At 35.9% G+C, this 16291-nt stretch overlaps 1 protein-coding gene and 1 non-coding gene across 4 annotated transcripts; both read left to right on the plus strand.

Moving 5' to 3' along the window:
- Positions 1–42: 42 nt before the first annotated feature.
- Positions 43–135, plus strand: TRNAY-GUA (transfer RNA tyrosine (anticodon GUA)). Its single transcript has 2 exons — positions 43–79; positions 100–135. It is a non-coding gene; the product is annotated as a tRNA-Tyr (tRNA).
- A 3551-nt stretch (positions 136–3686) lies between these two features.
- MBD8 (methyl-CPG-binding domain 8) lies at positions 3687–13435 on the plus strand. 3 transcript variants are annotated; one of them, XR_015174356.1, is made up of 5 exons: positions 3687–4649; positions 7733–7874; positions 7952–9340; positions 12578–13041; positions 13194–13435. XR_015174356.1 is itself a non-coding variant. In XM_086429941.1 (4 exons), exons 1-4 carry the CDS (start codon positions 3793–3795, stop codon positions 12989–12991), a joined length of 2802 nt encoding a protein of 933 aa, XP_086286067.1. In that variant the 5' UTR covers positions 3687–3792; the 3' UTR covers positions 12992–13435. The 3 variants fall into 3 exon arrangements, 1 of the variants encoding a protein (XP_086286067.1); XR_015174353.1 differs by having other exon boundaries at positions 13229–13435; XM_086429941.1 differs by having other exon boundaries at positions 12578–13435.
- Positions 13436–16291: the final 2856 nt, after the last annotated feature.

Here is a 16291-nt window from a genome sequence, read left to right on the forward strand (position 1 = left end):
AAGTTTATAATTAATATATTAAAAGACGACAACTATCACAAACCGACCTTAGCTCAGTTGGTAGAGCGGAGGACTGTAGTGGGAAATTTCCTGTAAGCCATCCTTAGGTCGCTGGTTCGAATCCGGCAGGTCGGATATAAATCTACTTTTTTTTTCTTTTTGGGTAAATTAAGTTTACTTCTACAATTTTACCTCATTTCCACATCCCTATCTCTTAACTCTCTCTACAACCTGTTTAAGCCCTTTAATTCAACTTTCCCTTCTCAAAGGTCAATTAATTTGCCTGATATAATGTATTATTTTATCAAAATATTTAGATTTTATTAAGCATTTCACCACTTCATCAAAAAAATTCTCATCCTAACATACTTCAGCTTCGTAAATTGGTAAACTTTGTAAGTGATAATAACATTGTTCGGGGTCCATTACCACCACAAATTATTTTCTAACTTGAAAATTTTCACTTGGTCTGTATTCAATTGAAGTGGTAAGGGCACAAAATCGTTGATAATTTTTCTTGTGTATCCTATAGAAAAAGATGTATGGTTATGTGCCCTTGCCACATCAGTCGTGTACAAACCGAATGAAAATTTTCGAGTTAGAAAATCACAAGTCTTCTTAATTAATAGTCATGTGAGGGTGTACCTGTCTTCTAAACTATCAAGGTCATCAACCTATATGATGTGATTGAACAAAGAGAAAATTTGATACGTGGAAAGCAACCTTATACAATTTGCACGTAGGGCATAGCTAGGATTTTTCCCCTGTCGGGGCAACTAAGGGTATGTTTGATTGCATGGAAAGTCACTTTCCATGGAATTTGAAATCCATGGAAAATTAGTTGTGGAAAATAGGTAGGGTTGGAAAATCAAATTCCATTGTTTGATTTCGCATGGATAAAATCATGGAAAAATATAAGAAAAAAGAAAAAGAGGAGAAGGAGGAAGAAGATGATAGGAGGGGGAGAGGAAGAAGAAGATGACGAGGAAGAGGGAGGGGGGAGGATGTGGCGACGAAGGTGGCGGCCACGACGGCGACGAGTACGGTGGTGGCAGCCATGACGGCGACGGCGGCGGTGGCGGCCACGACGGCGATGGTGGCGGCGACGACGGCAACGACGGTGGCGGCGGTGACGGTGGCGACGGAGGTAAGTGAGGAAGATGGGAGGGAGAACGTGGTGGTAGTGGTGGCGGATGAGGTGAGGGATGGAGAAGAATGAGAAGAAGAAAGATAGTAGGTGGTCGGAGACGGAGCCGATGGCGACGGCGATGACGACGATGACGAGGTTAGTATAATGGTGATGGTGATGGTGGTGGTGGTGGTGGTGGTGGTGGTAGTGGTGGTGATTGTGGTGGTGATTGTGGTGGTGGTGGTGATTGTGGTGGTGGTGGTAGTGGTGGTGGTGGTGGTGGTGGTAGGGAAGAATTGGTGATGGAAAATATGGGTGGATTTCATTTTCCCACCCATATGGGTGGGAAAGTGAAATCCATGATTTAGTGGACTTTTTGAATGGGGTGGAAAATGAATTCCATTTCCATGTGCAATCAAACACTTGAAAAATATCATTTTCCATGAAAATTGATTTTCCACCCTATTTTCCATGTGCAATCAAACATACCCTAAGAGTAGAAAATGTTTTGTGAGGACAATTAAGAGAGAGGAAAAATAGTTGTGGGGGGTAACTAAGAGTGGAATTTTTCCCCTGGAGACAATAATGATAGATTTTTTTATCTGTTGCTAAAATCTATCGCAATAGCTCATTAATCCATAGACTTTGAAAATTCTTGTGGGGGCAAGTCCCCCCCCAACCCGCCATTGATAATGACTTCATGAATCTCCTTTTCATTTTCATCGCAAATCTATTTGTTCATTTTCCTTTCAAAATTTATTGCATATTATTACGAATGCTAGAAAACACTAAAATTGATGCTAAAGCTAAAGTGATTTAGGAAAATCTATGATTTTTCTATCATAAATCTGTTGACTTCAAGCACTTCAACATTTATTATAAATTAATTTTAATCTATTCAACCTTATTTCAAATTCAAATCAGGTTCTTATTTGATGGTTGAAGTAGAAAAAAAAATCTTAAAGGTTGAATATGAGGCCTGTGACAAAGTTGGAAAGTAAAACATAAATAATAATAATAATAATAATATATTTTATTGATTTAACCACTTTTGAAGGAGTTGGACTTCTATATATCTTATCTCTTCGAGGATGCAAAACCTCATAAAAAATTTATCTGAAATATTTATTCTTCCTTTCTTTAACGTAAATTTATTTAATTATCCTTATTTATTACCTAGTTCTTAAGGATAAGATTAAAATGTAAATCAATCAAATCTTTATTAGATAAAATATCGTTTGGAGGGATTCTATTGCCACACCAACTTTTATTGAGAGCATTCTAATTCATATGAAATCACCAAAGATTAGCACACATCTTGAGGTGCTCCTAGTTACATTTAGTGTGGCAATAACAACTCTCCATCATTTGTTAAAACTAATAACTAATGTTTGACGGTGCCAACTTGGTAAAGATCGAGAATGTTTTTGAGTTCAAATCCTATTGAACTCTCCTTCACCTCTATTGGGTAGTGACTACTAATTCTTGTTTCCGTAATGTTGTGGCTAAATCCCAAGTCACACATGAAAAATTGATTATTGAAATTAATTCTTTCCAATAACAAATAAATTAATTCTAACAACTAAATCTTAAGAACATGTTGCAAAGTAAAAATAAGTAACAAGAACGAAAATAGAGAAATGATCACAACCACAACACAAGATTTCCGTGATTCACTCACAAAGGGGTTACATCCATAGATAAGTAGAAATGCATTAATCAAGGAATAAATTATAAGAATGAAGATCTATAATACCTCCAACACTTAGATGAAACCCACTAAATCTTTACATTCAACTCTAATAAGAATTCAAACAAGAAATCTCAATCCCACTTCCGTTATTATAAACTCGTAACAACAATGTAATAATCACTCTTAAGAACTTTGAATTTCTAGATTTTATAAGAAATGAAAAATACATATAGAGACTCAATGATTTCTCACACTCTCTACAAAGAGAAAAAAACTCTTTTCTTACCCCTTTTTACAGACTTTAACAATCATTTGGGGACCCCTTTTGTTTCCCATAAGCTAATGAAAAAGACTTTACCCAAAATACCTTATATAAGTGGAAAAACTCATTAACCCTTACAAGCAAAAGATGGTGATTTTATATCACCAAACCTAATAAATAAATAAAACAAATCCTAAACAAAGAAATAAAATAAAATTTATCGAAGAAATTGAAGATAATTGATTGTGAAAGAAATGTAAGGGGATTGCTTGCCTAAACAACAACAATAATAAAAAAGTGCTTAAAAGAAGAAAATAATAAATTACCGAAGAAGTTGAAGATGACTGATTTTTAAAGAAATACAAGGGAAAATCTTTCCCCCCAAAGAAGAGAGGTTATTTTACTACATGTTTTAAGATGAGGGTATTTAGGTCATTTCAAAATAGTCTAATAGAGAAGACTGAGGTCAAACGAGGCATGTAATAGTTTAAGATAGAAGGGAGAGGGGTATCTTAAATATTCACCAAAACATGGAGGAGGGTGTTCCTAAATCACCCGATTAAAGTTCTCTCTCTCTCTTCACCCGATTAAAGTTCTCTCTCTCTTCGTTTCTAGATCTCTCTCTCTCTCTCTACCAAATCTCAAAAGTTCTTAGTAGTTTTCGCGTGAAACGAAGCTGGGTCGTCTTCCTTGATTTTCTCCTTAAAAATGACGATCGTGACTGTTGATTCCTCATCCGAACATCTCCATCTCGAATCAATCCCACTAGTCGATCTTCGTGTCTTCTCTCAATCTGAACTCAACTCCTTATCTCTCTGTTCTGACGAATCATTCGATCTCAATCGATGCGACGATGTCGTAATCCCTAAAATCGATCGATCCGTCTTTAACGAAAGCGCAGGAAGTCGAAAGCAAACTTACTCTCGCCTTCGTCTCGCTCCTCGCAAACCTGAAATCACCAGCATTGGTCGTCGAAGACGTTGTACGGGTCTTCTTCCCGTCCCCAAACCTCCATCAAACCCTAACGATGATCCTGAAACAAAAGAAAACAAGCGAATAGTATCTCTTCTTCAAGACTTGTTTGCAAGAGACAACAATCTCATCTCGATTAATCGTGGAAACGATGAGTCAACAAGTTTGGATTTGGAAAATCGAGTTGTTTTGGAAGAATCACCGATTCTTGTTGTTGGGGATGGTGGATCGATGGGGAAAAAGCGAGGAAGGAAAAGAAAGGATGCGAGTGGTTATGAAAATGGATCGAATGTTGGAAATAGGGGTATGGAGATTGTGAATCGGAATGGTGTTGTTGTAGATATTGCTGCATTGGGGAATATTGAAGATCCGTTTGGACCTGAATTGAAGAGGAGAACTGTTGGTTTAGAGAGTGAATCAGATTTGTTAGGGTTTTTGAGAGATTTAGAGGGTCAGTGGGGTAGTAGGAGGAAGAAGAGGAAGATTGTTGATGCTGGTGATTTTGGAGATGTGTTGCCAATTGGTTGGAAACTTTTGCTTAGTCTCAAGCGGAAAGAAGGACGATTTTGGTTGAATTGTCGCAGATACATAAGGTTTTATTATATTTCCATGTTTCCCCGTTTTTTTCTTTTTAAAATTATATATATATGCGCTTGTGATTCTTAAATCTTTTACTGCTCTTCCTTGGTTAAAATCTGAGTTTTTATACCATAATCCGCTTTCACCTGGTACTTACTAACCACTAATCAGCTTGTTTATTGGGAAAAAAAGGGAAAAATAAGAAAGCCATTGAGACTTGAGAGCATTTCCTTACTATTGCTCCATGAGAATAGATCACCACAATGAGGAAATTGGATATTATGATTCAACAGGAGTTGCCTCATCAAACCTATGTTGGACTGTGCCTTATTTGGTGGCATCGCTATTGTTATAAAATTTACTTAAGGATCTAGTGCATGTGGTCATTGGGGAACTCACCCTTGTAAATTAGAGAGTTGGTAAAGGCTTGAGGAGAGTTGATCCCATGATCTAGGTTCAAATCCTGTTGAACCCACGTTCACCTTAGTTAACCATTAATCCCTTGATTGCCCAGCAAAAAAAGGTGTTGATCTTCTTCACGGTGCTATCTATTAGTCCAAGGTGATTGGGATTTGGCGATAGAATGCTTTGAAAAGAAGTTAGCAAAATGGAAAATTAAATAGCTTTCTCATGTTGGAGTAATCACTTTAACGAAAACACCTCTTCAACTGTTCGAAGTATGTCATGTCCTTGTTTAGGATGTTGGGGGCCATGATAGGAAAACTCCATTGTTTGGCAAGGTAATAGTACCAATAAGTACTTCTATCTAATTGTTTCGACTTTGGACACATTGTGCTCACCAATCAAGACTGGAAAAGGTGGGTATTAGAAGGTTTAAGTATTAATCCATCATTGTTGGGTGAGATATATTTGGGGTCTAGTTGTCCATTCTTTAGCATGTATTTATTTATTTTTATATTGGGGTGAGATAATAATATAGTCGGTATCTCAATTTTAATTCAAGTATGGGTTTCTTTCACACTAATGTTATGAGAAATATTTACCATCCGAAAAGAGGAAAAAAACAGTCTTTGAACATTAGCATCCTCCATAACTATGTTTCTTCATGAATGCCCCTCTAAAAATGTTCCTAGTATATCTTTTAGTCCAATGAGTAGGGTTACACACTCAAATTTTTTTTTGGATAGATATACTCGATTTCTAGATAGTTCTCCTCAAGCAAAAGGTTTCAGTCAATATGGATAGTACAATTAAGTTGTGGGAGGACTTATGGTGTATGAGAACAAATCTTATGTGAACACTATATTTTATGCTTAGGTGTAAATAAACTTGATGCTTGGGATGTTACATGTATATAAAGGGGTAAAAGAGGAAAGATGGTAAAGTTAGAGGTGTATTGTTGAAAAACAAGGGTAAAAGAGGAAAGATAGTAAAATTGGAGGGATATTATTGAAAAAATAGGAGGGGAGGAGAGGAAAGACAATACAATTGAAGGGGTGAAGAGAATCTGTAATAAGTGGAGTAGTGTGGACCCCACTCCTTTGTAGTTGGATGAGACATTTATCCCCTACAAAATTAGTTGGAGTGGGGTCTACCGTTATGCTTTATTATATATATATATATATATATATATATATATATATATATTTGTTGATGGATGGAAGAGGGGTTCTGTATGTTTTTTAGGAACCTCTATAAAGTTGACAACTTTCTTCATTTTCTTATTTCTTGGCTTCCTCAAGGGATGATTATATTCTTCCCAATCAGATCCTTGATCATTCATCATATACACTTTTAAATAGGACTCAAAGTGTAACCCTAGAGTCTCATATCCATTGTTGTTATATGCAATCTCTAAAATGCATGTACCATAATGGCATATGGGATTTAGTGATTTGGATCATTATATTTTGCTTATCAAAAAAAAAGTTTGGATCATTGTGCAGTCTCGTACAACAGTATGCAATTGTATACTGCTCCAATGGTAAACAATTTGACTATAGGATTATGAATAATTAAAAAAAAAAGAAATTATCTTCTCCTATAAATACTCTAAGCTATATCTTTCACTCTTCTACTCTCATATACTCTCTTCAACTCATATTTTCACTATTCTTCAAAATTTTTAGTTTATGCATTCTTATATATATATTAGAGTTTGCCCTTACCTACGGCATGGGAATTCTCTTTGGGGTTAAAGGGGTTAAAGAGGAAAGATAGTAAACCTAGAGAGGTATTATTGAAAAAGGAGGGAGGAGAGGAAGGACAATGAAGTTGAAGGGGGGACAAGAGGAAAGACAATAAAGTGGGGTTGTGTGGACCCCACTCTTTTGTCGCACTCTTTATACCCCACAAAGTGTAGTTGAGTAGGGTCCACCATTGTGTTTTAGTGTGTGTGTGTGTGTGTGTGTGTGTGTGTGTGTGTGTGTGTGTGTGTGTGTGTGTGTGTGTGTGTGTGTGTGTGTGTGTGTGGTGTGCGTGTGTGTGTGTGTGTGTGTGTGTGTGTGTGTTAAACATGCCAATGTAATAAATTATAATGAATTTTCATTATAGAATACGATTAGAAAAATGTTTTTCCTGGGGTTATTGTACTAATTGCAAAATCTCTCTCTTTTGATTTTTCTTATTTTTTTCTGTTTTAAAAGACAAAAAATAAAATTTTGTACTATACGATCACATATGCTATTGTGCGATCACACATGCGCATAACATATCCTAATTGAAAGGATTTTATCACATGTAACACACATTCAGGGGGTTGGGATCCACCATTTGGGGTGTCTTGCACTACCTGTGAGATCCCTAGATCAGATGTCAATTCAAATGGATGATGATTACCATCCAGCCCACATATTCAGATATTGGTGAATGGTATAGAATTCTGGTTGGATGGCAATGGTAGTCTAATCATTTTGATTGATTTGTGAGATCTTACTAGGCAGGTTTCATTAATTGTTTGATGAAAATCCCCAGCATATGTGCCTGCCTTATGTTCCGATATTTTGGTTATGGATGATAAATCACCATTATAATTGTTAGAATAGATATTTACTTCCATTGGTATTTTGTCACTATTTCTATTTCGTGGTTTGCTTGGTTCCTTACAACTTGTTCTCTAATTCTATATATTGTTCAGTCCAAATGGACAGCAGTTTGTGTCCTGCAAGGATGTTTCTTCATTTTTGCTCTCCATTTTTGGGCCTCAAGATGAAAGCCATCCAAATTCTCGTCAAGGTGATGAAAACAATCATGCGGCTTACAATGTTGCGTCTGGAAGTGTAAGTCCAATGTTTTAGTGAAAGTTATTTGGTCCAACTCCAACTCCATTTCCTTAGATTTGTGGGATGTGCAACAGACTGCAGGTTTTACACCGGACCTCATGTACTATACTGAATCACCTGTTGCATCTTTGTCCTCTGAACTTGACAACCAAGTTGCCTTATTAGGGTCTGAAAACCTAGCAGACGTTGAAATAAAAGATCTTTTAGAATGCCATAAATGCAAAATGAGTTTTGATGAAAAGGATGCATATTTAGAGCACTTGTTGTTATTGCACCAAAGGAGTTCAAAGAAGCATAGAATTGGTACATCTATTGGTGATGGGGTGATAATTAAGGATGGAAAATATGAATGCCAGTTCTGCCATAAGATTTTTCATGAAAGGCATCGTTACAACGGTCATGTTGGAATCCATGTGAAAAACTATGTCAGGAGTCTGGAGCCATCATCTGGTAAGATAGCTATGCAAAATAATGTTGTGCCATTATCTGCAAGTGGGGTGCCTTCAGGGGTCTCTAAGGTAACATCGGTTGACATGGACAAGGGTTGTTCTAGTCAACTAGCTTCTACAGCCAAACCCGATGATGAAATCAATATTGGATCTCCTCATGTTAAGCCAGAAGGGGGTTCCACTCCGGAAACTTCTACTGCCCAACTCGAAGATGAAATGGATGTTGGATCTCCTCATGTTAAGCCAGAAGTGGGTTTCATTCCAGAAACTTCTACTGCCAAATCCAACTATGAAGTCAATGTTGGTTCTCCTTATGGTGCCGAACCCATTGATGATCTGAATGTTGGTTCTCCTCATATCGAACTTGGTGTAGGTTTAAGTCCAGAAACTTCTACTGCCAAATCCAATTATGAACTACAGGTTGATTCTTTACATGGTAATCAAGATACGGGTGCTAACAAAATTGACAGAACTTTGGCCAACCCTTCTCACGATAAGCAGGATAATTGCTTTGAGATGACCGATGACAAAGTGGGGAAGATTGATGAGGCTAACGATAATCCAGAGAATGAACTCAATTCTTGCTCGGATTCTGCAACTGAATGCTCTGATAATGAGGAAAACAATACTTTTGAAACCTATGATGGAAACTATGTTTTAACAAGTACTACTGGTGAAATCAATAATCCTCGCCCTGAGCAGGAATCAGGTTCTGATAGATTTTCGCTTGATTTATCTGGTAATGAGAAAATCAATGGTGTGGAAACTGTTGTGAGTGAGGTTTTCTCAATCGGTGCAAAGTCAACCGAGCTTAATGAAGTTGAAGAATCTGAAAATAATGAGCCAGAAATTGGATTTTGCAAGGGCCAAGCTGGGTTTGATGAGGATGTTGAACTTGTAACTATTGGGACCACTGATGAAGTAAATATTATGCAGAGGATGGTGGATGAAACATCATCACCGTTGGTGGAATCATCAGACTGTTTTCCCACCCTCAATTTGATCTCGGATAAGGTACAACAATGACAAATTTACTGCCTTTGAGCTTACAATAGATTGATAGGGAAAAAGCATGAGATTGTTCTGATAATACGGTAAAAAAATGAACCATGACTTTGTTTGGTTACTTGTCTTTGGTTTTTTAATAGCCTTTGTCTTTTATTTTGGTTCGTAGAAGTGACTCTCCTTTAAATAATTGGTTTTCACAAGGCCATGATACAAGTCCATGAACAAGGGAGTTAATGTTGTCCTATTTTTTGCTTCTATCGCATGCCAAGAAATGATTCCGCAAGTACCTTGACATGCCGAATTTTTAAAAGCACTAGGGCAGGGCCTTGACTGGGGTATAAGTGGAAAAAATAATAATATTTCAATTTTTCTATCTTCCAGTAAAGGCTGTATAAACTGAACAGAAAGAAACAGCAAAAAATAATCATAAATGTGCCCTCTGTCAAACACATAGCTGGGCGGTGTCGTCAAACACCTCCAGAAGTACCCCATCCCCACCTTCTCCTATTGCTACAACTCTCCAAGCGTCTAAAGGTTTGCATATCTCTCTAATATTGTCTAAATTGCACATTTACAAACACTCTAAAAGGCTTACTACTTGTAAGTTTTCTACTGCTTCTACATTTCTTATGGTCATTCTTCTTCTTTCAATTTACAACTTGTTTTCTTAGTTCTTATTGTTCTACTTCTACTTTTTATCTTTTTCTACTTATCTTCTTCTTAGTCAAGATAAGAAGCAAGTTAACTTAGAAGCCAAGAAGCAACTCAACGGCTTAGAGATCAATACGTAGAGTAGGTACCTGGTACAAATTACTAGTACGAATAAATAGTTAAATATTGTAACTTGTATATTTTTTAACTTTATGAGTTTCTTATAATTAATACAGATTTCATTTTATTTTCTCCAATTTCTTGAGTTTATGCATTCTTGGCTTTCTGCATACAATATAGTTGCAAATGTATGAAGTTTACAAGAATGTTTTTTATGATAGCAATAATTTGCATTTTTCCTTTTTTTTTTTTCCAATTTATATAATATCTTTTTTTAAAATTCTGCCACCACATGGGATGTGCTAATCGCATATGCGCATAGCATATGTGATGAGGACATCATGAGCATACCCTTCAGAGTGTTCTAGAGGAGGACAAGACATTTAAAGTTGTTGTGGATGGACGGAGTGTGGACATGAAATTTATGGACGAGCATCATTTCATGGATTCTTCTCATTGGGTCATTATATTTCATATTTTTATTTGATTTATGTTTAGGAGAGTCTATTTTAGTGTTTAGGATAAGTATTTGGTGTTATTTTCATGTTTTATTAGTCTAAGGTGTTAGTATAGGTGTTTAGGGGCAATTTGGTAATTTTATAATGAGTTTTCATAGGCCGAAAATTCAAGGAAAATAAAGTTACGTGATTGATACATAGATGATATTTTTGGTTTTGTTTAAGTTTATGTTTAGAAGAGTCTATTTTAGTGTTTAGGATGAGTATTTGGTGTTATTTTCATGTTTATTAGTCTATGGTGTTAGTATAGGTATATAGGGGCAATTTGATAATTTGATAATGAGTTTTCATAGGCTAAAAATTTAAGGGAAATAAAGTTACGGGATTGAGACATAGATGATATTTTTGGTTTTGTTTTATTTAGTTTGTTTTAGTTTTATTTATAACAATTGGATGTTATTATGTTAGGTGGATGGTTGAGATTAGATTTAGGGTTTAGAGAACATTATAAATACATGTTTATTGTTGTAATTTTCTTTAATGATGAATAACTATAGAGTTTGAGCTTTGATCTTACTAAAAATGAGTGTGGCGTGAAGCCATTTTGGAGTGAGACCAAGATAACATTCTTTTTTTCTATCGAGGTTGGTATTTACTGTTTTCTTAGTATCTTCTGTTTCAATTATTCTTTTAATTTTTGTTTTAAACCATCTATAAACACTAGCCAATCCTTTCTATAACCCAAAACCCTATCAAAATTCCTTCATCCTTTGAAACCTAACCCTAATACCCATAAAAACCCAACCTAACTCTTTCTTACTCGAACCGCATCGTTCTAGACCACCTTAACAATCACCCAAAACCTGACCACCTTCCGTTTTTTTAGTCTACGACTTCTCCAAACCTTTTTTTTTTTAAAATTTTCTGTCCAACAAATCAGCAATACTCATTTGACTATTTTGCATTGAAATTAGAAATCTATTTTAAGCATCTAACTGAATCCTTAGGCTAGAGGAAAGCTTGTCGTCCATTGGAACCTATTATTAGAACTTGAATCGCTATTACTGTGAGATTGTGACAAACCTTTGAACTGTTTTTTTATTATTATTATCGCTTGAATTCTCTTGCATATCTACGAATGTATGAGCTCACGATTTATGTTTACACTGCTTATATTAATTAAGTCTGATCTCAGAATTTTCCACCATTCTTGGTGTGATTCCAAGAAACCCTTAGTGTGATTCAAAGGTTCTATCTTTCTATCCATTTTTTTTCTTTTTATTATTTTCTCTAACTTTCTTGAATTCTTGATTTTTAACTTTTGATTTTTGATTCTTAATTCTTGATTTATTGATTCTTGAAACCTACAAACTTCAACCCTTTCCCCCTTCCTTTAACCCTTATCCAACCTCAGCCAAAATATTGTAATTTACAAAACTTTGCATTTAATATCTCAATAGCCGATTGGGATTTTGGAAACCCTTTTCCTATTGTCACCCAAATCCTTAACCCAATTCCAAATCCCGAAACAAGTTCCCTAGCTCCCATATATCATCTTCTTTCCTCATCATCCTGCATCAATATGCCTGGCTGCACACTATGGCATATGCTATTTAGCAACATTGCAGCTGAGATAAGAGGATACTCCTAAAGAGGTGCCATAGCAATACTTCTTCTTCTTCTGCTGCTGCTTCTTTTTGTCAGCCCTGACCGTGTGAGTTTAGGGTTCTGCTTAAAGCAGATGGCTTCTAGGGCTGTGTGGGGTGGTCTCCATGCATCCTTTAACAACATAGCTCTACATATGCCTATTTTTGTTTGTTGATAGTTTTCACATTCTGTATAAGTTGGTTGGTAATACCATGAGCGTGTGTCTTTGGTAAAACATCCGACTACTGTATGGTTTTTGAAATTTTCTGTTGGCACAATGGCGGTTTTAAAGTGCTTTATCAGTTTAGAATTTTAGTTGCTTTTATAGTATAGCTAGGAACTTAATTTTTAAATTTTTGTATTCAAGGGAATGGGAGAAAATGATTTCTGCAGTAATAATCAGAAGCTAGAGAACATGTCAGATTTTGACGTGCTGAGTTTGAATCATATGGAGCCTTCAAAGTTTGGCTTTGTGACTGGGCAGGAGTCAAATTCTCTTCCAGAGGAATCCATGGACTTGACTTATGATGTAGATCTGGAACAAGCGCTTGATACCTCGGTTCAGTTTGAATGGGAAACAATCTTACCAAAAATGGACATCAGCCAGCAGCAGCTCAGCACAGTGTGTGTATGGTGTGGAATGTCATTCAACCATGAGGCTATCACCCCTGAAATGCAATCAGATTCAGTTGGTTATATGTGTCCTGGCTGTAAAGCCAAGATTTCAGGGCAACTCAATGTTTTGGACGATGGCTTATCAATTAATTTCGATAAACTCTAAACAATGGTATTCTTCTCATCCGATTGGGGATAGCTCTTCTCTGAAATGGGGTAATTTCTATGCCTCTAGGCTTATTAATTATTTGGTAGGAATGCTGCCATTTGACTTAGGTTTTTACTGTTAAATTAATTTTATGTATTTCTTCTGATGGAAATTGTGCAACAAAATCTGGCATGGATGCTTTCTCCTTTGACATTACTAGATTGACTGGCGCATGCTCTACTTTTTTTTTGATAGGTAAGCTGGACTTGTACCCACGATCTCAAAGTTGCTTTGCACACTCTACTTTAAATTTAGGGCTGCTAGAACACTATTAATTTCAAATTTTCTTGTAGGATGTTATTTTATAAAAGAAATGGTCTGTTTCACGATCTGATTTTAAACTTTATCATGTACGTCCAGAACTCTGAATGATTTTGATCAATGTGATGCATTATCATATCATTATTAGTCTTGCATGATTACATTTGTTGATCAGGCATTGTATGAAAGTGTGTTGCTGTGTTATTTTGAAGTACCATACTCAGGCTTTGAATTTTTTTTTATTTTTTATTTTTAATGTCGCCCAATTGATCCATAGGCTTCCAATGTATTTGCGTAGATCCTGGATGAACCTTACTCGTCTTCAAACATCCGGTTATCACGTTCCTTCCAAAGACCCCTGCACATAGTTAACAAAACCATACTTTATGCCTTCCTTTCTTTTTCAAAGGCCCTTTTGACACGAATTGGAGATATCTTCTATATGTCATTTTGTAAGTACACTGGATCACAGCTTCCCATTTGTCTTCATTGGGCTGTCATGGAAGTATCTGTGAAAGTGCACACTCTGGCATCTTGATGCAAGACAGTGAGGAAAGAAGTTGAAATAAGGGGGTTGGGAACCTGGTTTAGGTTATAATGATTTGGGCTATGATAAATTTACCCAAAAGGGTTTGGATTGTGGGGTTTAATTACGACATTTTGCAATTACAGTTAGGGGTTTAAGTTTAAGGGTTGAGGTTTGTAGGTTAAAGATTAGGTTAAAAGCTTGAGACACCAAGAATTCAAGATTTCCTGAAAATCAAGAAAACATAAAGAAGATAGAAAATAGATGAGATTCGAGAAGGAAGAAGATAACAGAAAGAGAAGGGATAGAAGAATGAAATCTTGGAATCACACCAAGAAACTCTATAGAAAGAATTCACCCAGAAAACTCTTAAAGAAAACCATTTTTATTCATGAAAATCTCTATAGATTAAGTTCTAGGAATACAAGCTATATATAAAGAAAAACCTATCTAAGAATACTAATAAAACTAAAGTACCAAATAAGAAACCTAATCTTAGAGTCCTCATAAGAGTAGACTACTAAAATAAAAACCAAATCAAACAAGGATTTGATCTCCACGTAACAGCCAAAAGAATTTGTAAACATCAAAATAGATACTATTCTTTGCCGTGGGTTTCTAAAAAAATATAAATAAAATTCTTAAATTATTATTATTATCCCCTACAACTAATAGGAATTATTCATAGGCACATATAATTCTCATAATTGTGAATAGATATAGGGTTGTAATATTCTCAAAATAAAGTCATTGCCTGAAAATAAACTACAAAATAAAAGCATAAAAATATCCTACTCTTAAAGCTTTGATGTCCTCCATCACATCTATGTCAGAAGACACCCTTTAACCTGACACAATCCAATTCCCAAAATCTCACTAGTACTTCATCTCCTTTGCCCTACTCATGGATTTGTAAACTATTAAATGTTCCTTGGATCGTGTCCTTTTCTTTTCTACTCTCATAGATTTTCTTCAGTTAGTCTTTTGTCCTCTTAGGACATGTATGAGAGTGCTGGTGTGAGAGGAAATAGGTAGGAGACAGACAATTTTCCAATTACAATTTGCTTACATCAGGGATCGACTTTGAGTCTGTATGTGTTTGCTCTAGTTATAGATGAGGTAACCGTGCATTTTCAAGGGCATGTACTGTAGTGTATATTATTTACTAATGGTTTAGTATCAGTTGATGTGACTAGAGAGGGAATCAATGTAAAACTAGAAAAAGGAGAGAGTTGTTGGGAGTCTAAGGGCTTATGATAAATAGAACCAAGATCGAATATGTGGAGTGTAAATTTAACATTGACATTCATGATGAGGAATGTCAATTAAAATTGATATGGAATAGAGATATCTTGAAACGGCCATTTTCGTTACCCTTCGGTCTAATACACATAAGGATGAGGAGATTGAGGAAGATGTTGTGCATAAAATCAGAGTTGGAGGTTTAAAGTGAATGTGAGCTTTTGGAGTATATCATGTAACTGATTCATACTAATCAAATTAATAGGAAAGTTTTATAAGATAGGAATAAAACCAGTTATGCTTTATGTAGCTAAATGTTGGATAGCTAAGAAGCACATTGTTAATAGATTGAGCCTAACAGGGATGATGATGTTGAAATAGACTAGGAAAGATAAAATTAGAAATGAATAGATTTGAGAAATGCAGTCAAGTGAGCTCCAATAAGAAAGAAATTAAGGGGAAGTAGATTGCATTGGTTCGGGCACGTTCAATGAATGTCAATTACAACCTTAGAAGGAATAGGCATGCTTAGAGTGCTAACAGGACGAGTGAAAGTTCCAAAAGAACGTGGAAATAGTGAAGGTGGGAATGAATACACTTTCAATAATAAAATACGCGAATGTGGATGGAATTGAATGGAGGGACCCAATTCATTTTTATTTTTATTAATAGCAGGAAAAAAACAGCAAACAAAGCAGGGAGGTCGAGCTGACCTACACCAAAAAGAACAATACAAGAAAAGAAAAGAAACAAAAAGGGTACAGAACACAAATACCGAACTAGACCTCTGATAGATTACAAACAAACTCCCAAAGAACTAAAAATTCCTCGAAGAACATCTTTTTGAACTCCTTAAAGATCTTGCACCAAAAGAACAAAAGCCTAAGGACAGACATACATAACTCTTGAGAAGACTGCTCCTTTCCTTCCAAGAGTCTAACATTTCTTTCCTTCCAAACACCCCATGTAATCACGAACGAAGACCTTTTGAATAAACGAAACCCATTTTCCAAATGAACTCATTCCCCAAAAACCTCTCACAGTACCCAACACACAAGATTCCACTCCAGACAAAGAGAAGTGAGCCCACACCACTTTTGCCAAGGGTAATGCAAAAGTAAGTGATTTATTGATTCCTCATCTAACAAGCACATGCAACAACAATTCGGGGCACATAAACCTCGTTTTTTACTGATCGATCCGTCAAAATCCTCTCATTCACTGTTGTC

This window comes from Akebia trifoliata, chromosome 2, assembly GCF_017979445.1.
Source record: "Akebia trifoliata isolate Shusen 1 chromosome 2, ASM1797944v1, whole genome shotgun sequence".
Taxonomy (NCBI): domain Eukaryota; kingdom Viridiplantae; phylum Streptophyta; class Magnoliopsida; order Ranunculales; family Lardizabalaceae; genus Akebia; species Akebia trifoliata.

Coding starts and splice junctions, on each gene's coding strand:
- MBD8 (XM_086429941.1), top strand. CDS start 3,793: ATGACGATCGTGACTGTTGATTCCTCATCCGAACATCTCCATCTCGAA. Junction 4,650..7,732: donor AATTGTCGCAGATACATAAG/GTTTTATTATAT, acceptor TATATTGTTCAG/TCCAAATGGACAGCAGTTTG. Junction 7,875..7,951: donor ACAATGTTGCGTCTGGAAGT/GTAAGTCCAATG, acceptor GATGTGCAACAG/ACTGCAGGTTTTACACCGGA.